General features: G+C 35.5%; 1 protein-coding gene across 3 annotated transcripts in view; it reads left to right on the forward strand.

Moving 5' to 3' along the window:
• Positions 1–220: 220 nt before the first annotated feature.
• The window catches only part of APAF1 (apoptotic peptidase activating factor 1), a 63,078-nt gene continuing 38,511 nt past the window's right edge, over positions 221–24,787 (forward strand). The window contains exons 1-15 of one of the 3 annotated variants that reach the window (XM_016158232.2): positions 222–758; positions 2,705–2,882; positions 3,016–3,205; positions 3,857–4,054; positions 9,665–9,848; positions 11,820–11,932; positions 12,025–12,156; positions 13,384–13,622; positions 14,022–14,189; positions 15,047–15,178; positions 17,559–17,672; positions 18,120–18,304; positions 21,026–21,152; positions 22,083–22,208; positions 24,113–24,244. In XM_016158232.2, the coding sequence (XP_016013718.2) occupies positions 2,745–2,882; positions 3,016–3,205; positions 3,857–4,054; positions 9,665–9,848; positions 11,820–11,932; positions 12,025–12,156; positions 13,384–13,622; positions 14,022–14,189; positions 15,047–15,178; positions 17,559–17,672; positions 18,120–18,304; positions 21,026–21,152; positions 22,083–22,208; positions 24,113–24,244 (2,178 nt within the window). In that variant the 5' untranslated portion in view covers positions 222–758; positions 2,705–2,744. Of the gene's footprint in view, positions 759–2,704; positions 2,883–3,015; positions 3,206–3,856; positions 4,055–9,664; positions 9,849–11,819; positions 11,933–12,024; positions 12,157–13,383; positions 13,623–14,021; positions 14,190–15,046; positions 15,179–17,558; positions 17,673–18,119; positions 18,305–21,025; positions 21,153–22,082; positions 22,209–24,112; positions 24,245–24,787 lie in introns of those variants that run through there. The other 2 variants (XM_016158233.2, XR_001598531.2) reach the window with 2 other exon arrangements.

Raw genomic sequence — 24,787 nt, forward strand, 5'->3', positions numbered from 1 at the left:
GACACCAGGGGGCGGGGCGGCGAAGCGTGCGCCCGTCGAGCGCGCCGCCGCCTCTGCCCTCCCCTCGCCCGAACGCGGCGCGCCCCTGTGGCTTAGCCACGTCCCCGCTGGGGCTGGGGCAGCGAGGTCCCACGTGCGCGCGCGGGCACGAGCCGGAGCGGGAGCGCGCGCGGCGGCGGCCGCCGCAGGCGGGGCGCCAGCGTGTTTATTTGCATGCGCGGGCACGCGCTGTCCGGGCTGGGCGGGCTCGGTGGATTTTGACTTCTCCGCGGTCCTAAGCAAAAGAGAAGGAGGAATCGGTTGGACGCGGATGCTTTATTCATGGGCAGAAGGGGTGAGAGAGCCCACGGTCAGGGTGTTGGGCCGTCAGCTCCCCGCAGGGACTTGAAGTAGCCACCGCGGCGTCCGGACTGGCGCCGGGCACCCGGGGTGCAGCTGCTGCCTGGGGGAAGGAGCGACAGCCTGTGGGGCCGCCCTCCCTTTGTGTCTGGGGTGGGGTCCACCGAGAGGGCGGACCTCAGGCCAGGCCTCATCTCAGGGATCGGGCACTGTGTTGACCCTGCTCGGAGGTGTCGCCCACCTTTGCGCTGGTCGGAGGTCCCCGGGGGTCTTCAGGCGCCCAGGGCTGCGGAAGCACAGGTGAGGCACCTGGGAGACCCGGACTTGTACCTGGAGTGCGCTTCGAGTTTCGGAAGCCCCGTTTCCCCTTCTCCCCACGATTGATTTCCAGGTCTGTCCCCGCAGGGAAGGAGGTTTAGGTAAGTTGGCGCCTCGCTTTTCTCTTTGACCCGGGTTCTTTGGCGATTCAGTACCGATTTCGGGGATTCAGAATTCTGGAACAGGGAATAATCCAACCTCCTATATACCAGGAAGAGAAATTCTCTAAAGAGGAAGTAGTTAACTATTAACGGTTTTCATGGGTGAAATTGCTCTATTTCACATCTACGAAGTTACTTTTCATTTTGATGTTACAAAGGGTAGAACACTGAGAATTTCTGTTCAGCATATTTCCATTTGTGCAGTTTAAATTTAACGCATTTTAAGAGGGCTGGGTAAAGTTGGAAGTCAACTTCAGATTGTCAGAGCGTCTATTGGGCTATTGGACATGGCCTAAAAAATTCATTTTTGTTGCGTCTAATCGAGTTTTATTACTACAATTAAGGCGTGTGTTTTATGTTTAAGTTGAGATCATTAAAACATTATTAACATTTAAAAACATGATAGCCTTAGTTCTAATCATAACTTTTATCATTTTCATGACAGTAGTGGGCATTTTGTGAGTCTCGACAACTAGGCAAATTCTCTACTTCCCTATGTATGCAAGTGCCACATTTGGTGTCACTTAAGAAATAGTCACTATTGAAGTTTAATGATTATTGCTTCTCTTCTGTGCAATCTAACTAAATACATGTGCTTATCTCTGTTTCTGCACTTAAGACATCACATTCTAATGATCTGTTTTTCTCTCCCACCAGCTTATGAATTCCTTCAGGGGTATGATTTAATATTCCCTGTAGACTCAGTGCTTGGCACATTGGAAAAGCTCAAATGTTTATTGAATGAATTAATTAATAAACACATTTAGATATTCTCTGTAATACATTGGATAGAATTCTATTAATTTTTTAAAAACTTACAAATATTCCTGTCTGGGTGTTATACCCACAGAAAAGTTTGCATTTTATTTGAAATAAAGTTGGTAGGAATTTAGAGTGTTATACTATAAAGAATATCCTTTTTGGTGTTCTCTTAATCCAAGAAATGACATCAGAGGGTATTTCCTGTTGCTTTGTCATACTTAGAAGCTCAGCTGAAACACTAGTGGAGTGAACATGTGAGAAATGCACTTACCTTTGAAGACATAGAGCTGACATTAACCTTGAGCGAGAACTAGTACTCAATACCAACAAATGTTCTATTTAGTCATATTGGATACAGAAAAGTTTCTAAACATTAGGACTTTAGTATGATCAGTGCTTATAAAATATTTAAAAAAGGTTTATTGTAAAAGTGATAATATTATTGAAAAAAATTAAGACAATACAGAACAGTACAAAAAAAGAAAGTGGGAAAAAAATCCAGTCTCGCTACTTGGAAGTAACCCAAACATTTTGTTGAACAGACTTCCAAACATCTTATGTATTTATGTGAGGTCAACGCATATTTTATGCTATATGTGGGATCATATTTCTGATTTTTTAATCAGCAGAGTATCATTAGCATCTTGTCAGTATCTTGGAGATATGTTTTATTTTAAATGGGTGTATAGTATTCTATCTTATATACATACTCAGATTTTTTAAATCCATACTTAGTGGTGGGCGTTTTGATTGTTTTCATCATTTTTCTCACCTGACCACTCTCTGTTAACTCTTTTTTTGTGTGTAGATATTTTTTAATACATATGTGAATGTCTCCTTGAGGTAAATTCCTAGAAGGGACATTTCTGGGTTAAAGAGAACGCTTGTTTTAAACACTTCTCAATCTTATACTGCCTTTCAGAAAAGTTATATCCATTTTGTACTTACTTCAAATAATACGTAAGGAAACTCATTTTATCACACCTTCGAAAACATTGGGTTTTGCCCGTTTAAAAAAATTGTAAAATAAATCTGTTTTCTTTACATTTCTCGATTACCATTGGGGTTACACATCTTTTGTATCTTTATTGGCCTGACAAATATTTTGATTATTTTGCCTGTAGCTCATGATTGAGAGCTCAGAGAGAGAAAAATTGAGGGAGGATGGATGCAAAAGCTCGGAATTGTTTGCTTCAACATAGAGATGCCCTGGAAAAGGACATAAAAACATCCTACATAATGGATCATATGATTAGTGCTGGAGTTTTAACAGTATCGGAAGAGGAAAAAGTAAAAAATGAGGTAAAGTCCTCTGAGGCAGTCTATGCTGTCTTAAACATTTTTACAATTTATTTCAAAACTTGCACTAGTCTTCACTAATTTGTTGCAAACATATTCTTTGTAGTATACTAAACTATTTCTTTTTTTTTTTTAGCCCACTCAACAACAACGAGCAGCTATGCTGATTAAAATGATACTTAAAAAAGATAATTATACCTACATATCATTCTACAATGCTCTATTACATGAAGGGTATAAAGATCTTGCTGCCCTTCTCCATGCTGGCCTTCCCGTTGTCCTTTCTTCCAATGGCAAGGATTCATGTGGTGGAATAACTTCCTATGGTTTGTATCCACAACATCTTCTATCACATACCTGTCACAACGGCTACATTGCTGCAGTTTTGTCTCACTGTATGTGCAGTCTGCCGAAGAGACTGATCAGTTCACTGAAAAATGGGTGTGAAAAAATTATAGTTAGGTTTTCCAACCTGCATATTTTTATTTGCATCTTTATTAACTCTCACGTTTTCTTCCTGCCAAGGAAGCTATCTACTGCTTAGGCAATAATGCCTGTATCCTAATTTTAGAGATAATAAGACAACTTATCGACCTTTATTTAAGTTCTCCAGTTCTGAGTTTCTCGAGTTCATGCATAGGAAAGAAGAAGAATTTTTAGAAATCCATGTTCTTAATGTTTGCACACTCGGTCTCCCCAGTCTTTAATATGAGAAAAAGAGATTGGAGAGTCGGAGAAGAATAGAGTAAGATATGGATGGAAACTTCCATTGTCTATGGTCATCTAGAAAGGTATATGTTTGCTTTTGTTCTGAGTGTTCAGAGAAATCAAAGCTGAAGTTAATATGCTAGCCACATTCCTTATTTCTCTTGGAAATTCTGAGGGTAAGGCCTCTCAGCCTTATTCTCTTTAGTTTTTATGATATGACGTGAGTAAGCATATCAAAATTCTTTATTCATGCTTGTTTTGGATTTCAGTAAGGACAATCCTGTGTGAAGGAGGAGTACCACAGAGGCCAGTCGTTTTCGTTACGAGGAAGAAGCTGGTGAGCGCAATTCAGCAGAACCTCTTCAAACTGAATGGTGAACCAGGATGGGTCACTGTGTATGGAATGGCAGGTTGTGGGAAATCCGTATTAGCTGCAGAAGCTGTACGAGATCATGACCTCTTAGAAGGTAAGTTTTGAATACCATGTGTTTGTTGCTGGCTAAGGAGATATTCTTGAGGCATTCTATTAATTTCCTGTTGTTATATGTAACAAATTACTAAAAATTTGGTGGCTTAAGATAACAAATTTATTATCTTCTAGTTCTAGAAGTCAGATGTCCAAAATAGATCTTCCTGAGCTAAAATCAAGATGTCAAAGGACTGAGTTCCTTCTGGAGACTTTAGAGAGAATCCTTTTGCCTTTCTTCTTTTTTCCCTCATTTTACAGCTTCTAGAGCTGCCCCGCATTCCTTAGCTCATGATCCCTTCTTTCATTTTTAAAGCTGGCAATGCAGAGCACCTTCAAATCTTTCTCTTTGAACTTTGCTTTTGTCTTCAGGTATCCTCTGACTCAAACCATCTTGCCTTCCTTTTATAAGGGCCTTTCTGTTTACATTGGGCTCACTAGATAATCCAAGATAATCATCTCAAAATCCTTATTTAATTGTACCTGCAAAGTTCCTTTTGCTATGTAAGGTAACTTTAGAATGTGGACATCTTTGAGGGGCCATTATTCTGCCTACTACAGGCATGATCAAATTTGGAATTTATTTTCTATCTAGCCTATCAAAATGAGGCTTGGCTAGCCAGGCCAATAAATTCATATATCATCAGATGGTACTTATTATCACTGGAATAAAGCTAGTTCCCTTGTATCTTAACTTTTGAGAATTAAAAAAGGATCTTAAAAGATTGTCCAGTTTATATCCCTGCCTTTCAGGCAGTAGACTTACACCTTCCTGTCAGTTGAGTGTCTGTTTTGGCATAGAGTGCTGTAAGGATGGAGATTCATGGAAATCAGTTCCATTAATGACTCTCCCAGTGGGTGATTGTCCCATATATTTGGCATCCTGCATTAGACTTTAGTTCCATTTCTGTAGTTAATTCCATCAGTTGCTTATTTTTAAAAATAAAAATCTTCAGTAATTTGTCTATCTTATGGTAAGCCTCAAGACAAAGAAAAATTGGGAATCGTCTGTAGCATAGATTTTTGTAGGTGGGCTTTATAGATTCATTTGATATCTAGTGACCGACTTGTCTCGTTTCATGTATTTGTGTATTCAGTAAATGTTTGAGAGCCTACTGTGGTTCTCGGCACTGTTTTGGGCACTAGGGACCCAAAAGAGAAGTCGGTCATCTAAGGAATTTGCTCACATTCTGGTCGGGGAGACAGACATGTTAAGAAATTATGATACATGTGATAAATTGAACAGTAGAAACAAGTACAAGGTACATAGTTAGAACAAAGGAAGGAAGCAGTATTGCTCTGGGGGAAGAGGATGGACAGGGCAGGCTTCCTGAATGAGAAGACATTTTAGCTGGAGTTTGGAGGAAGACTAGGTAGGATTGGGAGAGTAGGGAAAGTAGGAAGGGTATTGGGTAGTTATTGGAGTGGGGAAGGGCATACTGTCCAGAGCAGGGTTTGGGACATTTGGCAGGTATACTGCTGACTTTAATGAGTCTGGTAGGTTCTCAGGGCGTTCATCAGGAATAGTTATGTAGATTCCTCAATCTGTGGTTACCTCCTTTCATTAGTGAGTCTAGGGGAACTTAAAGACAGTTCCTGATTTCTAGTTGTTAGTAACTTTTTGTTTAGAGTGCATAATCAGTGGTTAAGATGGTTTATGATGATATGACAAAATGAGAGGAAAAATAGTAAACGCCTATTTAGGGTTTAGAAAGACGGAGAGCACATCTGTTGTATACACTTGGCTTTATTTATACTTCACAGCCTTTGTCAGCAGTATTGGTTACACTCTTGCTGGAAGTATGCCCAATTCCTAAACCCTGGTTTTTCCCCTTTGTCATTATAGAGAAGTTTTAGCTTGATACAAATCTCAGAGCCAAGGCTTTACTTTAATTCAATTTTATTTATTTATTTGTTTGTTTGTTTGTTTGTTTATTTATTTATTTATTTATAACTTTACTGCAAAGTTGATCACCTAGGATATTTCAGGATAGAATCGGTTTAAGTTCCTTTAGTGTGAAGAAATTTTTTTTTTTTTTAGTATTATGACTTGCTATTAACATATATCTTTATAATATTCTAATTTGTAGGGTTAAAATTGTGTTCTTCAACTCAATTTAAATTCCTTCCAATTATTGATGTGACTTTTTCATTTTAGGGGTTAAAATTGACCAATGACTTGTAGAATTAATTATTCAGGAATCATTGTGTAAATTGTGGTCTCAGAATAGATTTTAACCATTTTTTTTTGAGAAAATGTCAGAGATAGTAGGAATTGTGTATTGCATATTAATTCAAATTTCTTATATACTTTTGTAAGCTCTCAAGAACAGAAGATTGAGTCAGTCCATTATCATATTAGGCCCGTATAAGAGTTTCTTGCTGTGTTTATTTAAAAAAAAGTTTTCCCATTCTTATTTCCCTTCCCTTCTTCTAAGGATAAACACACTTCTATATACCTCCTCTACACACCTACAACAATATTTCATTTCTGATACCACACGTGTGAGTTTTCCATACACCCAGCAATTCTTTAACCAGTTTAAACTGTATAATTGATTTAAACTCAATTATAACACTCTGTCTGGAGATAGTGTCAGATCCCACAGGATAAAGGTTCAGTGCCACAAGATAGTCCTCTTCTCCTCTTTGAATGCCATTCGCAGCTCCAGATTGTTGCCTGTGCTTCTGTCTATATATCAGAGGTTCCCTCACCTTGGGTTTGATTAATTTGCTAGAGCAGTTCATAGAACTCAGGAAAACATTCTACATATAAGGTAACCGGTTTATTAAAAGATCGTAACTCAGGAGCAGCCAGATGAAAGAGATGCTTAAGGGCAAAGTATGTGGGAAGGGGCACAGAGCTTCCATGTCATCTTGCTGTACCACTCTCCCCACACCTCCGTGTGTTCACTGACCTGGAAGCTGTCTGAACCCCACCTTTTTGGGTTTTTATGGAGGGTTCATTACATAAGCACATTTGATTAAATCATTGGACATTGGTAATTGAACTCATTCTCCAGCCTCTCTCCCCCTGAGTTTTTAAAGCATGGAAGCTTTCTCCTGAGGCTGTCTACCTGTTTGTTTCTGTCCTTCCCAAGATTTCCTTGATGCTATTAGATTATTAATTGCTACCAGGAAAGACCTCATGTGAAGGTAGGAGACTGTTGTTCTCTGATTAATTTTCTTGGAGAGAATTATAGGTACAAACCTCATTCAAAGCTAAATTGCTCCCTCTTGTGCCTGCAGTTTAGATTCTTTCTGAATTGTGGAATTAATGCTTCAGTTATTTAACTGTCATATTGTGGTGGCAGATTTGCAGGTTAGTTGGTCATTTGCTCTGTTTATCTTTTTAAAGCTAGTAGTGTTTTATTTTTTTCTTATGTTTATAGTTTCCTCATTGTTCAGTTTTAAATTTAAGAGAGAAACACCTTTGATGTAGGTAATAGTGCCTTAAATATAAATCTGAAGAGTTTGCTAGCTAGCTATATCAGGATATTTTCTTTGTCTTTTCTTTAATCTGTGATGATTTTTAAAAATTTAAAATAGAAAGCACAAATTAAACAAACCTTAGGAGGAGCAACAAGTAGTTTGAAACTTTATTTCCATTTAGAGAGAAGTAAAAATTCTTTTTACTTGCCTTTCTCCTTTCTCCTAAATTCTTCACCAGAGAAAATCATGGTTAACATTTAGAGTAAATTTTTCCAAACTTTTTCCTGTGCATTTACAAACTTGGACACCCACAGAACACAGCTGCAACACTAGTGAAGCCAGAAAGTGAAACAAATCAAAGATTTACTGTTCTATAATTTTTAACTTAACACTGAAAGAAGCCTAAGGAAAGTTCAGGGAGCTTTCGGGAGTAAAGCATAGGACTTGTCTGCCTTCTAGACACTGGCACTGATAATCAAACCATGCTTCATAGCGCTGTCTTGACCTCAGTTATTGCAGAGTTCTCTGTCTCCCGGTCATTTGTAATCTTTTAGAGTCTCATGCAGTTAGTACTCATTACATTACCAAATTCTGATCTAGGTCTCCTCCCTTCATTCCCAAACCTTCCTGCAGCAAACTCCTCTCTATCATCAGCCTCTTCTTAGAATGTTTACTTTCTTTCCTTATCTGAAACTGGTTAGTTCCCTGAGGATACCACCTTCTCTGTAGCTGCAGTCAGTTTCCTCATCTGTAAAGTGAAGATAATAGTGTCTGCTTCATAGTCTGTTTTGAGGATTAAATATAGATTAATGTGTAGAACTATTAGAATAGTGCTCAGAAATGTCTGTTGTAAATAGATCTTTGAGCATATATAAAATATTTCTTTTGGATAATTAAGTTTTTAAGATAGTGATTTCTTTTTGTACTTAAGTATTTGTGAATACCAGCAAATAAATTGCCTTTTGATGTAATATAACTTATTTACGTTTGTATCTATTTTTTGTTTTTTCTTATACTTTTACAGTCACATAATATAAATGTGGTTAATGCCACCGGTACGATCTGATGCTACTGTTCATCATATTTTAGACATAGGGACCCCTTTTAAATTTTATTTCTTCCTATGTGGAGCTGATCAAGTATAGTGTATGATGGCTTAAGATTTTTGGTTCCTGATAATATATAAGTAAAAATATGTATTTTAAGATATGCTATGGCTTAGTCAACAATAATGATGATGATAACAGTTGACAACAGTAATAATGATAATGTCTACTCTTACATAGTGCTTACTAGTTCAAAGCTTAATATTTGTAATGAACTATAGAAACGATCCCTGAAATTAATAGTCTCCAAAGCTTAATATTTGTAAGGGGCTCTCAGATCCATATCACCGATAAGTCTGTTATAACCCTTTACAGTTAACGTAGCAAATTCCCATATTTTTTATTATGAATTTCTCAGAGTAAGTCTGAAATAGGTGGGATAAACAGGCTTGTTCCAGCATAATAAGGAGACTGAGGGTAAGCGATTTACTGAAGATTGCATAGCTAGTAAGCAGTAGAGCCTAATCTACTAGTAGTTTACTAGTAGAGCTAGTAAGCAGGCTTGAACCTAACTTTTTTCTCAGTACGAGAACCATGAGTGAGTTACGAGTCCTTAGACTCAGTGGTTCTGTCACAGGTGATTTTGTCCCCTAGTGGACATTTGATAATGTGTGGCGGCGTTGTTGGTTTTCATAACTAGGGAGGGGGACGGCTACCAGCATCTAGTAGATAGAAGCCAGGGAGTCTGTTAAACATCCTACAGTGCACAGAACAGCCTTTCACTGCAATGAATTATCTGGCCCCAGCCGTCCAGAGTGCTAAGATTGAGAAACTGTGCTGTTCAGTGGTGATTGATGACATAGGTCAAAGATTGTGAAATTTTGTTTAGTAAGATGTTATTGATAAAAATCAGATTAATCCAAACTTCAGTTTATTTGTATCTTCAACTTTTTGTAGAATCAAGTTATAAAGATTGATGATACCCTACAAGTAAGAATTGTATCTTGAATCAAGAAAAGTCGAAGATGTGATGGGATTGAAGATTGGAACAGATCTACTGCATATCTGTAAAAATCTTTCAAAGAAGGACTCCTGTTCAAAGGCCTTACGTTTATTATTATTTTCCTCACCAGGTTGTTTCCCGGGGGGTGTGCATTGGGTTTCAGTTGGGAAACAAGACAAATCTGGGCTTCTGATGAAACTGCAGAATCTTTGTACACGGTTGGATCAGGATGAGAGCTTCTCCCAGAGGCTTCCACTTAATATCGAAGAGGCTAAAGACCGTCTTCGCATCCTGATGCTCCGCAAACACCCAAGGTACAGATGGTCAAAATGGCATATGAATTCTCAGTGAGACTTAACTACTGACATCTTGAGAACATTATACCCTTTTCTTGCCGTTCGATAGTGTCTAAGAAGGAACCATTGCTTTGCTGCTGTTCTCTCTCTTATATTAAAAAAAATTGGCCGCCATCAGCCTAAAATTGCTGCTTTTCTTTGCATCCTACCTACCACATCATCTCATATACCACTGTAGGCTCTCAAGAAGTAGTTCTTAAGCAGGTGAGTTGGTGAGTGTTCTTGGTTAGAAAATGCAAGTTTCTTACCTTGAATCCATTATTTCTAATGGATTAATGTAGAACAAGAGACAGAATAAATGTAGGCAACTAGTCAGAAAGGATTATTTAATAGAACCCCTTTATTGTGTTGTCTTAGTTTTTAGGTATACATGTAACTTTTCTGCTTGCATGTACTTTAGTTTTTTATTTGTTTATTTTATTCATTCATTCAGTAAATAAATATAATTATAACTATGTGCTAGGCACTGTTTTCAGCTGTTTCACAATTTTCATTAGCTAGAAGGGAGACAGCAGTTTAATTGCTGCTCGTGTTAAGAGTATAACTTAGGATTCAATCAGCAATTCGATTTCCACGATCTCGTGGCCATTGTTTTCATTTGTTCATTTAACTGGCAAGTGTTGTGCCTGGGTCAGTGCTGCGAGTACAGAGATGATAAAGCATTCCTTGGGAACATAACAGCAAAGCGGGCAAGAATCAAGTAATGGCATTGAATTTTTTAAATGCCCCAGTGCCCCTGATGATGTAGTATACTGTCGTATGTGACGATGGCTGAGTATGGCAGTGATTCTCAAATTAGTAAGGGGATTAATATCACAATATTGGGTGAGAAGAGTCATTTTTGGAAAAAGCCTCCTAGATGATTATGATGGACATTCACTACAGAGGGCAAGGTCCCTTCTCTCTGGCTTTTTTCCCCTCCAGATTCCTCCACTGTCCTTCCTCTCCATGATGGTCACTGGTATCTATTTTTCTAGAGGAAGTAGAATTGAGATTACTCATCATTAACTCTTTTCTTGCTCAGTAGCTTCTCTCCTACTGCACTTCTTTGCAAAAATAAAAGAGATTCATTCTATTTAGGAAAATACTGTAACTACTCTCAGATCTATCAGATCATGGCTTATAATGAGTCATTTTGTTTTTTTCTCAGCATCATTTCGTTTTATGCTTTTCCAATTTTTCCAACCTGCATATGTACCTAGAGGGTTTTTTTTTTTTTTTTTTTTGTATAGCGTACAGAAATAGTGTGCCATTTGGATAAAAACTCTAGTGTGTAATTACACTATCAGGTTTTAGTTGTGTTTTTCTCCATTTGTTCTGGCAAGTTTAAAAACATTTTTGGAGAGCCCATTCAGGAATTGGCACACGAGTTCTTTATCCTTATGAATAAACAAACTGATTTCTTAGATGGAAAACACTCCAGTAGTATACCAAACGAAAAGTAATATTCTTGCTAGTACTTTATATTAGGTTGGAACATATGAAAGTGCTGGTTTTGTAGGTAAAAAAACGGTCAGATATCATCATTGTTATAGGATTTGTTCTAATGTTGACCTGAGCCCAGGTCTCATTCAGTTTTAGTGCTTAAAGACTGAATCGGAAAAATCCCATTACATGGATAGTTCTTTTTAGGTACCAGGTAGTTGATTTCTAATAGTTACATGGTGTACACAGCCCTCTGTTAATTTTTCTCTTCACTTTAATATACATTGATTTGGTGTGGGAAGAGAGAGAAGGCTCTAATTCTTTTTCCTTATTTAGATCAGTATATTGTGAAAGGTATATAGCAAAGAAGAGAGGAAGAACCGCGAGACATCTATTCTTTCTTTTTTTATTTTGTAAATTTTTAAAATACTGGTGGCATTCTCTCATTTTAAAAGAAGCTTACAATAAATGTCATTGGTGACTCAATACAGTTCTTTTATTTAGGTCTCTGTTGATCTTGGATGATATTTGGGATCCTTGGGTGTTAAAAGCTTTTGACAATCAATGTCAGATTCTTCTTACAACCAGAGACAAGAGTGTTACAGACTCAGTAATGGGTATGAATTATTAATTTGCTTTTTCATATCTTTCTGTCTTAATTCAATTATATGGCATACCAAATTACTTATTGTAACTTCTGATTTTGCAGGTCCTAAATATGTAGTTCCCGTGGAGAGTGACTTAGGAAAAGAAAAAGGACTTGAAATTTTATCCCTTTTTGTTAATATGAAGAAAGCAGATTTGCCGGAACAAGCTCATAATATTATAAAACAATGTCAAGGTAGTTTTTTTGTGTGTATGTATGAAGGGGTTATAGAGATATTAATTTACCCTTTTGTAAGGTAAGCTAATGAACATGACAGTTTAGCACATGAACATCCAAAAACTTGACTAGAATATTTAGTATTTTTGGTTCTTCTCTGATACCTTAAATGTATAATGATATTTTTGTAGTCATTCATTAAGATAATATTTAATGAATACCCACAATATGTTAGCAGGAAGAATGAGATGAAAAATTTTTTGTCAAGATTTTATAAAAATAATGTTGTAATTTGATAGTGAAAACTGGCGTCGTCGTCTTAATTTCCATTTTTTATTAGTGAAGTTAAACTTTTTACTTATTTATTGCATCTTAAGCAATTATCTTTGACTCACTTTTTTTTTGTGATGTAAGTATCTTTAATTGACTTTTAGGTATTCAAAGTATTAAAGCTATTAGCCCGCCCTTTGTCATATTTTTGCAAATATTTTCCCCCAGTTTTTGGTCTGTTTTTTGATTTCATTTGTAGTATTTATTGACATATAGAAATTAAACATTTTATATAGTTAAATCCATCAGTACGTAAGATTATTTCCATTGTTGTTAATGCTTGGAAATACCTTCTTTTTCTTTCTGCTATCAAATAAATACTTAGTTTTGGGTTAATTGACTTTTTAAAAAAATCTTAAACTTAGAAAAAATATTCAATTTGTATTGATTATAAAGCTGATAAATGTTTACTTTAAAGCACTGAAAAATGTGTGAAACTGTAAAGAAAAAATAGAAATGATTTATTATCTGATAATATTAGAATCATGAGAGTATTCCAGTCTTTTAGTACATATAAAACTTTGAAAAAAATATCGAGGTTATAATATGTGTATATAATTTCGAACCTTGTCCTTTTAATATAACAAATTTGGAACATTTTCTCATGTCATTAAATATTTTTTGAAAAATTTACCAGAGGCATAATATTGTGATATAATTTACTTTAGTTATTTCTGTTATTGTCTAAGATTTTTCACTGTTTTAAATAATGCTGTGATGAATATTCCAAAATGAAATGTTTCTTATTTCTTATGACTTCCTTAGAATGAATACCTAAAGTTGAATCTAAGAGGTATAAATATTTTAAGCCTTTGGATAACATGCAATAGAAATTATTTCTTAAAAATAAATTGATTCTTAGTGGTATTTCTGAAATAAGACAGTACTAATGCAGTGACTTTGTTTCTCCTTTAGGTTCTCCTCTTGTAGTGTCTTTAATTGGTGCACTTTTACGTGATTTTCCCAGCCGCTGGGAGTACTACCTCAGGCAACTTCAGAATAAGCAATTTAAGAGGATAAGGAAATCTTCATCTTATGATTATGAGGCTCTGGATGAAGCCATGTCTATAAGTGTTGAAATGCTCAGAGAAGACATCAAAGATTATTACACAGATCTTTCTATTTTTCAGAAGGATGTCAAGGTGCCAACAAAGGTAATAGAAGGACTATCAATCTTTACTGCTGGTTATTTATGGCATGTGACTTCTGAGAATATTGTACTGAGAATATTATTACATAAGATATTGGACAGATAAGACCCTGTGACTGAGGTGGTGGATTGAAAGGTTCAGAAGCCCCTCTCTCAGCCTCCTTCAAAGGTTCTGCATTGAGCTTGGACAAGTTACCTATTTCTCAGTGGTTTTAGTGAATTGGAGAAGCATCTGACTTCTTTCTTTTTTCTGTCTTCATGGTTGAGCTTCTTCATATGAAATGGAGAGATTCTTATTCAGGACTTTAAGATATGATTTTTGTGTGTGTGTGTGTTAACACCTTATCTTCAATCCTGATCGTTGTACTTTTATGGCACATTAAATGTTTAAAATAATTCCTAGGTGCTGTGTATTCTCTGGGACATGGAAACTGAAGAAGTTGAAGACATACTGCAGGAGTTTGTTAATAAGTCTCTATTATTCTGTGATCGGAATGGAAACTCATTTCGTTATTATTTACATGATCTTCAAGTAGATTTCCTTACAGAGAAGAATCGTGACCAGCTTCAGGTATTTGCCTGTACATTCTTTTTGTTTGTTTTTAAACTTTTTATTTTGCAATAATTTTAGACTTATAGAAAAGTTGCAAAATAGTACTGTTTCTCTGCATATACCCTCTCTCCAGCTTCCCCAGTGTTAAGTTCTTATATAACCGTAATACATTATCAAAGCCAGAAAATTAACATTGATACAATACTGTTTACTACTCCACAGACTTTCCTTGAATTTCACCAGCTTTCCCACTAATGTCCTTCTTGTGGTCCAGGTCCAATTCAGGATCTCATACTGGATTATAATTGTCATGTTTCCTTGGTTTTCTCAAATCCTTGAAAATTCTTCAGCTTGCTTTATCTTTCATAGTCAATTTTGAGGAATACTAGCTAGTGATTTTGTACAGTGTCCCTTAGTTTGGGTTTATCTGATGTTTTCTCCTGACTAGATCAGGGATATATTTTTTTTGGCAAGCGTACCACAGAATTAATATTGTGTCCTTGGAGCATCATTAGATATGTGTTATCTCCTACTATTCACGATGTTAACACTGATCACTTGGTTAAAGTGGTACCCACCAGTTTCTCCACTGTAAAATCACTGTTTTTTTCCTTTTGTAAATTTTTTTTTGTTTTTATGTGTACATACAATTTTAATGAGATATCATTTTATTACTAAATATTTTATTGTATCTTTTTTTTCTATTATAAATTTGTTTTTCTCATTCCTTAAATATATTCTTCCTTTCATAATTAAAAAGTATGTTGTGGAGAGATTCTCTGTACATTCTTAAAAAGCTTTGGAAGGCGGAGTTACTGTGATGTTTAGGTTATGAAATTGTTTCTGTCCTCTGAACTGTTTCGTTTGGGTTTCAGGATCTACATAAGAAAATAATCACTCAGTTCCAGAGACATTACCAGCCACATACTCTTTCATTAGACAAGGAAGACTGCATGTACTGGTATAGTTTTCTGGCCTATCACATGGCCAGTGCCAATATGCACAAAGTAAGATGACCCGTTTAAAAATTACTTTCTTTCTTTTATCTAGTTTGTATTTTGTCCTGTGCTTAGTGAAAGTAGAATTAGAGACTGTCAGTATTTTTGTTTCTGTTACTGTTTTTACCAGCAGCGATTTAACAAGTTACCTTAGTAACCATAGTAAATGAACCACCTAAAAATTCACTCTATTCTTACCAGAAGCTTTTATAGGAAGTATGAACTTATTTTTAAGTTTTGTAAGGAAACAGAGGGTGGAGAAGTATATTCTTTCATTCATCCATTCAGTAAATATTTATCGAGTGTTTGTTGCATCCTGGTATTGTTCTTCATTATGAGGATATACCACAGGCACAAAGTCCCTGCTGTCGCTGAGCTTACATTCTGCGGTAAACCGACAGTGGACAAATAAATTTATACTATGTTTGAGTTAGTAAGTGCTCAGAAGAAGAAAAAAGCATGGAAGGAGAAAGAGAGTGATGCTATAGAGGTATAATCATGATGTGCTGATGGATTTGATATGCATTGGAAGAGAAAGAGTCAAAGATGACTCCATGCTCGTGCAATGGAAAGATTAGAGTTGCTTTGAACTGAGATGGGGATATCTGTGGGTAGGACAGATATTTTTGGGGGTAGCGGGAGGGTGGTGAAGGGAAGGTGAGGAACTCATTTTGAGTATATTAAGTCTGATATACATATTCAGATATCTACCTGGAATTATAGAGTATGTAATGGGATATATGAATCTAGATTTCTGGGGAAGATGATGGACTAAAGATAAAATTTGGAAATCATCTGCACATAGATGATGTTCAAAGACTTAACTACCAACTAACTATTAAAAATGTTAATATTTTGGAAAACCATATGTATTGAAGTAATTTTTCTGTGTTTAGGGACATTATCTTTCGGTTACAAAAATGGTGGTGTAGCTTGATTTTTTCCCCCACTATAGGTTATGTTTAATAATCTACATTGGAATGAAGGTATTCCAGTAAATATCAGTGCCCTAATTTACTTAACCAAACTGTAATTGTTGAGCATTTTGGTTGTTTTCAGTTTTTTTTGCCCTTAAGATGCTGTAACAAACATTCTTGTTTGTCTTTGCACCTGTATTATTTCCTTTGAAAATTCCTTGAAGTGGAATTACTGGGTCAATGAATTGTTATTAAAAAACTTTCAATATGTATGATAGTGTGGAAGGATTCAGTTTCTTCTCACTTGTTTAATGTTTTATTTTTCTGATGATTGAAGATAATGGTATATTTCATTGGGAAAAATTAGAAAAACTAGACGGAAAGAAAGATCACAATATTGCTAATGCTTTTGTGGACACTTTTGTAGATCATTTTGTTGCTCAGATATCCACACTTGTCCTTTAAAACCAAAACAGACCATAATAGAAATACGAGTTTTATATCTTGTTTTTTTTTTCATTTAATTGTATTTCATAGCCATATTTTTATGTCACTTTATATAGAACGATGTGATTATTAAAGCTACATACCATTTCATTGTATAGCTATGATATGATTGACTGTGGACAGAATGCGTAAGCTCATTCTGATTATTTTCTTAGAACACATATTTGTAAGTGTAATTTCTGGATCAAATGGTATATATATATAGTTTGAATTTTAATACAGATTTCCAAACTGCCTTCTAGAAGGGTTGCTCTGATTTACATCACTCCCACTGTGTACGATCGTTCACTTCCTCTGATTCCAGTCAATAGTCTTATCACTCCTTTTAGTCTTTGGAAATCTGATATTAAAAAAATTAAATCTTTGTTGTTTCACTTTGATTCCTGGTGAGGCTTTTGGCCATTCTTACTTTTTATTTTGTGAATTGGTTCTCATCCATCGCCTTTTCTATTTTTATTTTGGGGTTTATCATTTTCTTTTTCTTTTTTTTTTTTTTTTAGAATTTTCTATAAAAGAATATTAAGCCCTCATCTAGCGTACGTGTTGTAAATATTTTTTCTGGTTTATTATTTGTCTCAAATCTTATTTAGATTGTTTTCTACTGTAGTGAAGATTTGAGTTTTTGTGTAGTTAAATACACCACTATCTTTCTTTTTGGCGTTTGGCTTTGGTGCCATGTTTACAAAAATTTCCTTCATCCCAGGGTTCCAGAAACATTTGCCTGTACCTTCTAGTATTTTTTTTTGAAGTTTTCTATTTTCTATTTAAGTCTTTAATCCAACTAAAATTTATTTTGAGTTAAGGTGTAAGGTCCACGATATGTTCATTTTCAGTAGCTCCTTTTTTGTCCTTAAATTTAAGATATCCACTAAGTTTCTCTCAGTAGTGTTAGGATAATGGCGGTAGACTTAAAATTCTTCGATCTCTTTGACAGGGCTCCTGATTTTATTTATTTATTTTTAAAGGAACTTTGTGCTTTAATGTTTGCCCTGGATTGGATTAAAGCAAAAACGGAATTTGCAGGCCCTGCTCATCTGATTCATGAATTTGTGGAATACAGGCATATACTGGATGAAAAGGTATGTATTAATATGGGAAAAAAGTCCTTAAAGGATATGCTTTTTGACATTAAATTCTGGGTTTAATAGTGTAGACAAGCAGAATAGAAGGGACAAAGAGAGAGAATTCTCTTATTTTGATCTTTGATTATTCTGATTATTTTGCTTCCTAGCCTACTGGGAATGTGGATAGGATTAAAGTTTGAAAGTTGAGGAACTAAAATGTTCAGTGGTTTTTTTTTTAAAAAGAATTTGTTAAGAAAGTAGTACTTTGATAATGAGATTTTTACTTCATGTTTAAAAGTCTGAAGAGGGTCACTATATTTATGTTACCTAATGGTTGGCTATTTAATTTTAGCTCATATAGAGAATCTCATTTAAGCCTTTAAAGTGACAAGATCACAGAAACAGAAAAATGTCAGATCTTGGCTCTGGTTATGTTTCTAAGAGATTTTAGTTTATTCATAGGATTGTGCCGTCTGTGAGAATTTCCAGGAGTTTTTATCTTTAAATGGACATCTTCTTGGACGACAGCCATTTCCTAATATTGTACAGCTGGGTCTCTGTGAACCTGAAACTTCAGAAGTTTATCAGCAAGCTAAGCTGAAGGCCAAGCAGGAGGTCGATAACGGAATGCTTTACCTGGAGTGGATGTAAGTAGGTTAGAAAGAAACCAAGGTGGCAGATTGCTAATGATATCATTATTTTTTCAGCTAGTGAATAAATCACACCAGGAAGATTTAACTACAGTTTTTGGAAAGGGCTGGAACTTTTAATAAGCATTCTCACTTATTGCAAAGTTCTAGAGAAGTAAGCATAGGAGAAAATATACGTTTCAAGGAATCCATAGAAATAGATACTTGCCTGTATGACATTTTGACAAGTCATCCTAAATATTAACACCAAATGCTTTACTTACTGTGTGTAATACAGTGAGTAGCGAAGAGTGTGGGCTTTGAAGTGACAAATCTAGGTTTGCAACTCAGTTCTAAAACCTGATGTTTTGGGATTTTGAACAAGTTATAGGTAGGCTACTCTCCTTCCTCATACCTAAAACAGAGATAATAGTCCTTTGAGGTAGGCACTATTTTTGGGAAGACTTAAATGTGATATTGAATGTAAAGTGATTAGTGCTTTTCCTTGCACAAGACTTTATTAAACTTCCACTGAATTATGATTCTTCTAACTTCTAGAAGAGGCCATTCAGTTTTGCTCCTACATTAATCTTATCAATTAGTAAAAGGATAGCTAAGCTACCATATTTTTAATGCCTGTTATATAGAATATGCTCACATATGTTACTCATTTTATCTTTAAAACAACCTTATAAGGTAAATATTATTTGCCCTGTTTACAAATGAGAAAATTGAGGCACAGAGGGATTGAGACTTACTTAACTTCATGCAGCTTGCTGAAAGGGATTTAAACTCTGGGCCTATGTAGCTTGATTTTTCATGCTTCTTCTATATGCCATGCTTCTCTTATAGCAGAAATAATACGTATGAATGACTGTCTTTTCACATATATAATATATGTCTGAGTCAAACTCTAGGTTGATGTCTGTGATTTTATAGCCCTGGACCCTCTTTCCAAATGAGTCAGGTCACCATGTGTGATTCCCCTAATTCAGATTAGTTCAACAGACATTTGAATTTATTTAATGTGCTAAGCACTGTTAGTGCTTAGAACAGTGGAAAATGCTGTTTTAGATCATCGGAAGTTTTCAATAAATATTCGTTGTTATTAAGAATATTAAGAATAGCATTTAGCATATTGTCAGGTCCACATAGTTGATATTCAATAGAAATTTGTGGAAGATTGACTGAATTCATGTTTTAGTGGCTGAAATAGAATTTTAAGGCTTGGTTTTGTAATCAGATGGACGTAGGTTTAGTTCTCTTATGAACTGTTATTTGTTGTTTTTACTTTTTCATACATATTTCTTTTTTTCCCATTTCATCAACTACATTTCAACCTGTGATGTTCTTTCATAGAACGGTTAGTCATTCATGGCTGTATTTTTAACTGAGTTTGACAAAGTCATTTTCAAAGAATGCTTTATTTTTCAGGACTACAAGGCCTCTATTTTTTAATGTAGAAAGGTTTATGCTGGTAAAGGTTAATTTAACTGAGTTTCAGCTTTCAAATAAATTATTTTTTCATGCGTTCATTTATTTGTCAAATACTTTTAGCCATCTACTAATATGCCCATCATTGCAACAGATCACTTTCCGAGCTTTGTTTGGGGAGTTGAGTAGATAGATCAAGGGGAAAGAAAGAGTATTTTCTTACTCTAATGCTTTCAACTTTGCTGGTAACTTACCTGTTTTTCTTCCAGGTTCTCATCATTATAGTTCCTACATTATAGTTGTTTGCTTCATCGCTTCTAGTAAGGTTTATATATTATCAAAGCAAGATCTAGGTCTGTTTTACCTTTGAGTTCCTTTTTTTCAATTAGTCCGTCTTGTGTGCGGTTAATTTTTTAAACAAATAACAGCATTGGCATCTTTATGTGCCAAGCACTATATTTAGAGCTGGTATCATTACTTGCATTATACATAGGAGGAAATGAAACTTATTAGGTTAAGTAATTTGCTTAAGTTTACACACCTAATGAGTAGTGGAAGTGAGGTTGCCCTTTAGGTTTATCTGACTCCTAACTTTGACTCTTCAATTAAGCATGATCCCATTTAACATATTTACTTATACTCAGAGTGACCAACACTGTGAAATTCTGACACTGTTCTAATACTTCCCCCATTTAAGTGTACAGCACATTTCTTTACCCTTTAGCCCATTAGAAATAATATGTAATATTTATACTAGTGGAATAGTGTTCAATAGATTAAGATACAAAGAATACGACATTTCTTTTTCTTTATTCTGTATATCTGAATAATTGTAGTTAGAGAAGAAGAGTTTTAAACTACATTATCATAATGAAGAGTGTAGTGTCATACTTCAGTTAGGAAACGAGCTTCATTTTGTTATTATCTTTTTTCCTTTTAAAAAATATGGAGATTTTTTCTGGAGTGTATCCTTATATAATGTTTTCTTTGCACATATTATTAATGTGTCAAAGGAAAATAGAAAGTGATGTGTATTTGATTAACTAATTTCTTCCAACTCAGTGGCATTTGTAACACATGACAGGTTGCTTAATATAGGGTAGCATTTCTCTTAAAATGCCAGTCTTTTTATAGTATGCTTTCTTTAGGTGATTTATGCTGTCATTTACATGTTGGTAATTTAATTTGAAGAATTTTGTATTTTGGGGAACATAAGTATGTTAAATGACAGTTTATTACTGAAAGAAAATAAATTGCTTTTACTCTCATTTATTGGGTTTCTGTTCATTTTTTCCTTGCATTTAGAAACAAAAAAAACATCAAGAATCTCTCCCGCTTAGTTGTCCGCCCCCATACAGATGCTGTTTACCATGCTTGCTTTTCTGAGAATGGTCAAAGAATAGCTTCTTGTGGAGCTGATAAAACTTTACAGGTAAATTTGAAATAGGCATGTACCCAATACTGTGCATATTGGAACATATAAATCCTAAAATTCAAGAAAATTGTACATTAGAAATAGAGAAATCAAAGTCTCCTGAACATTTTATGAAAGCTATTTTCTAGAGATTTGAAAGATACGGTCTTTTTTTTACAATTCTAAATTTGCCAGGTGACATAGAAGTACCTTTTACCCTGCCAGTTAGTTTCCATCATTCATGTGCCAGCTAAGGGTAATGAGGAAATGACAATTGTTAAAAGACAGAAGGACCTCAGAGCACAGTGAATAGGGCTCTGATTAAAAAACAGTGATTAAGTAAACATACCTATTTTATCACCAGCTCAGGCATAGATTTCTGACTGTAAATAGGAATTGGACTAGATTATTTCCTAAGGTGCTTGAATTTCCTTTAAGTTCTCATTTGTTTTCTGAAAACATGAATGAGTGCTTTTCTTTAAACTTGTGCTTTATGTTTTGGTTTTGAAGGAATCGGGATCAGATTAGTTAAAACTTTTATATTTAGCATAGCTTTAGTCTTTACAAGATTATGACTATAAATCTTATTTTTAGATGTGTACTTTATTACTAATTTTATTAATTGTAGCTTTTCAGCCCCAGGAAGAAAGCATATTGCATGATATGTTCTCTATTTGTTAAGAATTTGCCAAACAGTTCTCAAGAACTGGAGCTATACTCTGTCAGTTCTTTTTATTGATATAGTAAACATTTAACAATGGATAGTTCTCTGTTTATGTTAAAATATACAAATTCTGACAGAAATTCTGATTTTTGGAGTGATCGTGCCAAGGTTCGTCTTTGCTGCAAAAGAACAGTGGTTAAGATCTTTTAAGGAAAGATTTTTATTGACTAATGGCTCATGGTTAAGTGGTATGTAGTAAAAAGATTTTATTGTTGCTTGTGTAGGTGTTCAAAGCTGAAACAGGAGAGAAACTTCTAGAAATCAAGGCTCATGAAGATGAAGTGCTTTGCTGTGCATTCTCTACAGATGACAGATTTATAGCAACCTGCTCAGTTGATAAAAAAGTGAAGGTAGGGAAACATTTTCTTCTTAAGTTGTAATCACCACAGAATTCATTTTCTTTTTCCATAATAGAGGGGCTAGGGTAAGTAGGGTTAAAGGACTCTTGCCTGTTGAGTTACTAACTTGGGGCAAACTAGTTTTTATCCATTGTAATTTAATGCTGTCTGAACACTATTTATTTTTAAGTACCAGCAAAGATGCCTAGGATGATCAGCCTGAGATATTTACCAGGCAGCTGGGAAAAGCAATTGCAAATTAATAAATTTGCCTGCCGTTTTATTGACTGGTCTGTGGGTTAAATATCAGTTGAAATCTTTGCACTGTGATTAGAAGTGTTACTGCATAAAATTATTGTCTGAGATTGGATTCCGTTATAAAATATATAATTTGTGAAATGCAACCTGTATGTTTTTATCTTTATGTCCTGGCTTATATTCAGTGCAAAACCAGATGGATGAACAAATTAATTAAGTTACTAGTCTAAAAAGCAAATAGAGAAAGACTTAAACACAAATTTTTATCTTTCTTAATTTTTCTCATCTCTTATCCCTAAATTTGGCTTTTAGCCAGAGCATTTATGCAGAATATAAGAGATAGTGAAGTCTAGGGGAATGTTTTACCTGCTAAGTGGAGTGGGGACCTCACTTTAAGCTTTCTTCTAAGGGGTTGCGGAGTGCTGAATCTAGTTAGATGGGTGAGCCTTAGTGAATGAGGGAGCAAGAAAGTTGGCTTGGGAGTTTTCCTGGAGTTTGAAGAGGGCTCTGGAGTGTCCAGACGAAATTAAGACCTTGGAAAAATCTACTTCTTGATAGATTGGACTTCCCGGGTAGACTCCCTACAACCAACCAGTTAACTCACTCCGTACCTTCTCCTCTGAGACAGACTTGGAGTTAGCCACTCTGAGCAGTTCCAGAATCGAAGCTTGTGTAGTAAAAGGAAATACTACCAAGTTCCTGTTCTAAGAATTCAAAATGTAAAGCAAGAGGCAGAAATTAGAAGAACTTCAAAATAAAAGAAACTCTTTGGACCTCTGGGGAATGCTTTGATAAGATAAAAAGAAAATGCTGTGGGAGGGATATTAGTACCTCTGAGACGTCCAGAGCCCAGTGAAAATTCATTAGGTAATTTATTTCTTTTGTTTATTGTTAGATGGAACAGACCGCTTAGCTGTCTTACAGAGTAATTAGAATGTTGATTACTTTTTATTGTGAACTTAATACTGCACAAGGCTTTATACGACACAGTTTCTTAGATACATTATCAATTTCACAGTACAACTTGCAAAGTAAGTATTTTTAGGTTCAGAGAGGTCATTTGCCCAAGCTCGTGTTAATAACTAACAGCCTGGGTTGAAAGCTAGGTTCCCTCAGAATCTGGAGTCTATTTTTTCACCGAGCCATGTGTCTACTCATCCATTGGTACCTCGAAGTCAGCAGAACACTTATGTCATTTCTCTCATTTGGTACCATGCATATGTAGGACAGGGATAAGTATCCCCATTTTACAGAGGAGAAACTGAGATTTAGATAAATTAAGGACTTGACCAGGGACATGCAAATTATAAATGGTAGAGCCAGGTCTTAGACTTCATCCTTCCATTATTCCATCATCTTTATAGCATTGTCTGTTTTCATTCATATGAACATGTGAAATCTTGCCCTTGAAGAATGTAATGTTTTCTTGAGATTCTAATTATACTATAAAGACACACATGTATTGACTTGCATGTAATTTTTAAAAAAGCATCCTGGCAAAATACTGACATATTTTAAGGAAGAGGGAAGATTCGTCATGTCTGACCAGGAAAATCTGGCAGACAGGATGGATAGCATCCTCAAAGCAGCTCACATAGGTTGTGCTTTATTTGAAAATAAATGGTAGTTATAAATTTTATTTTTTCTATTGTGCTTAGATTTGGGATTCTATGACTGGGAAACTAGTACATACCTATGAGGAGCACTCAGAGCAAGTCAACTGCTGCCACTTCACCAACAACAGTCATCGCCTTCTCTTAGCCACTGCGTCAAGTGACTGCCTCCTCAAAGTAAGTGTGGATAACGCAAATTATGTAGATAAAGTTGTAGACACGTCAGAGCATCTCTTTTGATTTTCTCATATGTTATATTAATTAAGGCTCTTTTGGTTGCAGTGGTAGAAACTTTCATATTAGCTCAAAAACAACAACAAAAAAGATATTATTGGCTCATTTAACTGAAAATACTAGAGAGCTTGGCTTTAAGCATAGCTGATTCCGGATGCTTAAATACGTTTTCAGGCTCTCACTCCCTCTCCATTTCTAGACTCTGTTTCCCTATTTATTGGTTCAGGCATGTTTTCTCTTTGTGGCCTTCCTCAGCTTACATGGATCTTACAACTCAAAATTACAGACGAAGAGAAACTTGCTTTTCCCTGGCTCTCTAGATTTAATTTTAGAGAAAACTCTGGTAGAGCTGGTTTGGGTTATATGCTCATTGCTAAATAACCCTAGTGGCCAGTAGGATAGAATCCTTGGATTGACCAAGGATCACAAGTTTAGTCATGTAGAAATGGGACGAATGAGGTGAGGTCAGCTTTACTTGAATTGTAA

This window comes from Rousettus aegyptiacus, unplaced genomic scaffold (assembly GCF_014176215.1).
Source record: "Rousettus aegyptiacus isolate mRouAeg1 unplaced genomic scaffold, mRouAeg1.p scaffold_m13_p_2, whole genome shotgun sequence".
In the NCBI taxonomy this organism is placed as follows: Eukaryota; Metazoa; Chordata; class Mammalia; order Chiroptera; family Pteropodidae; genus Rousettus; species Rousettus aegyptiacus.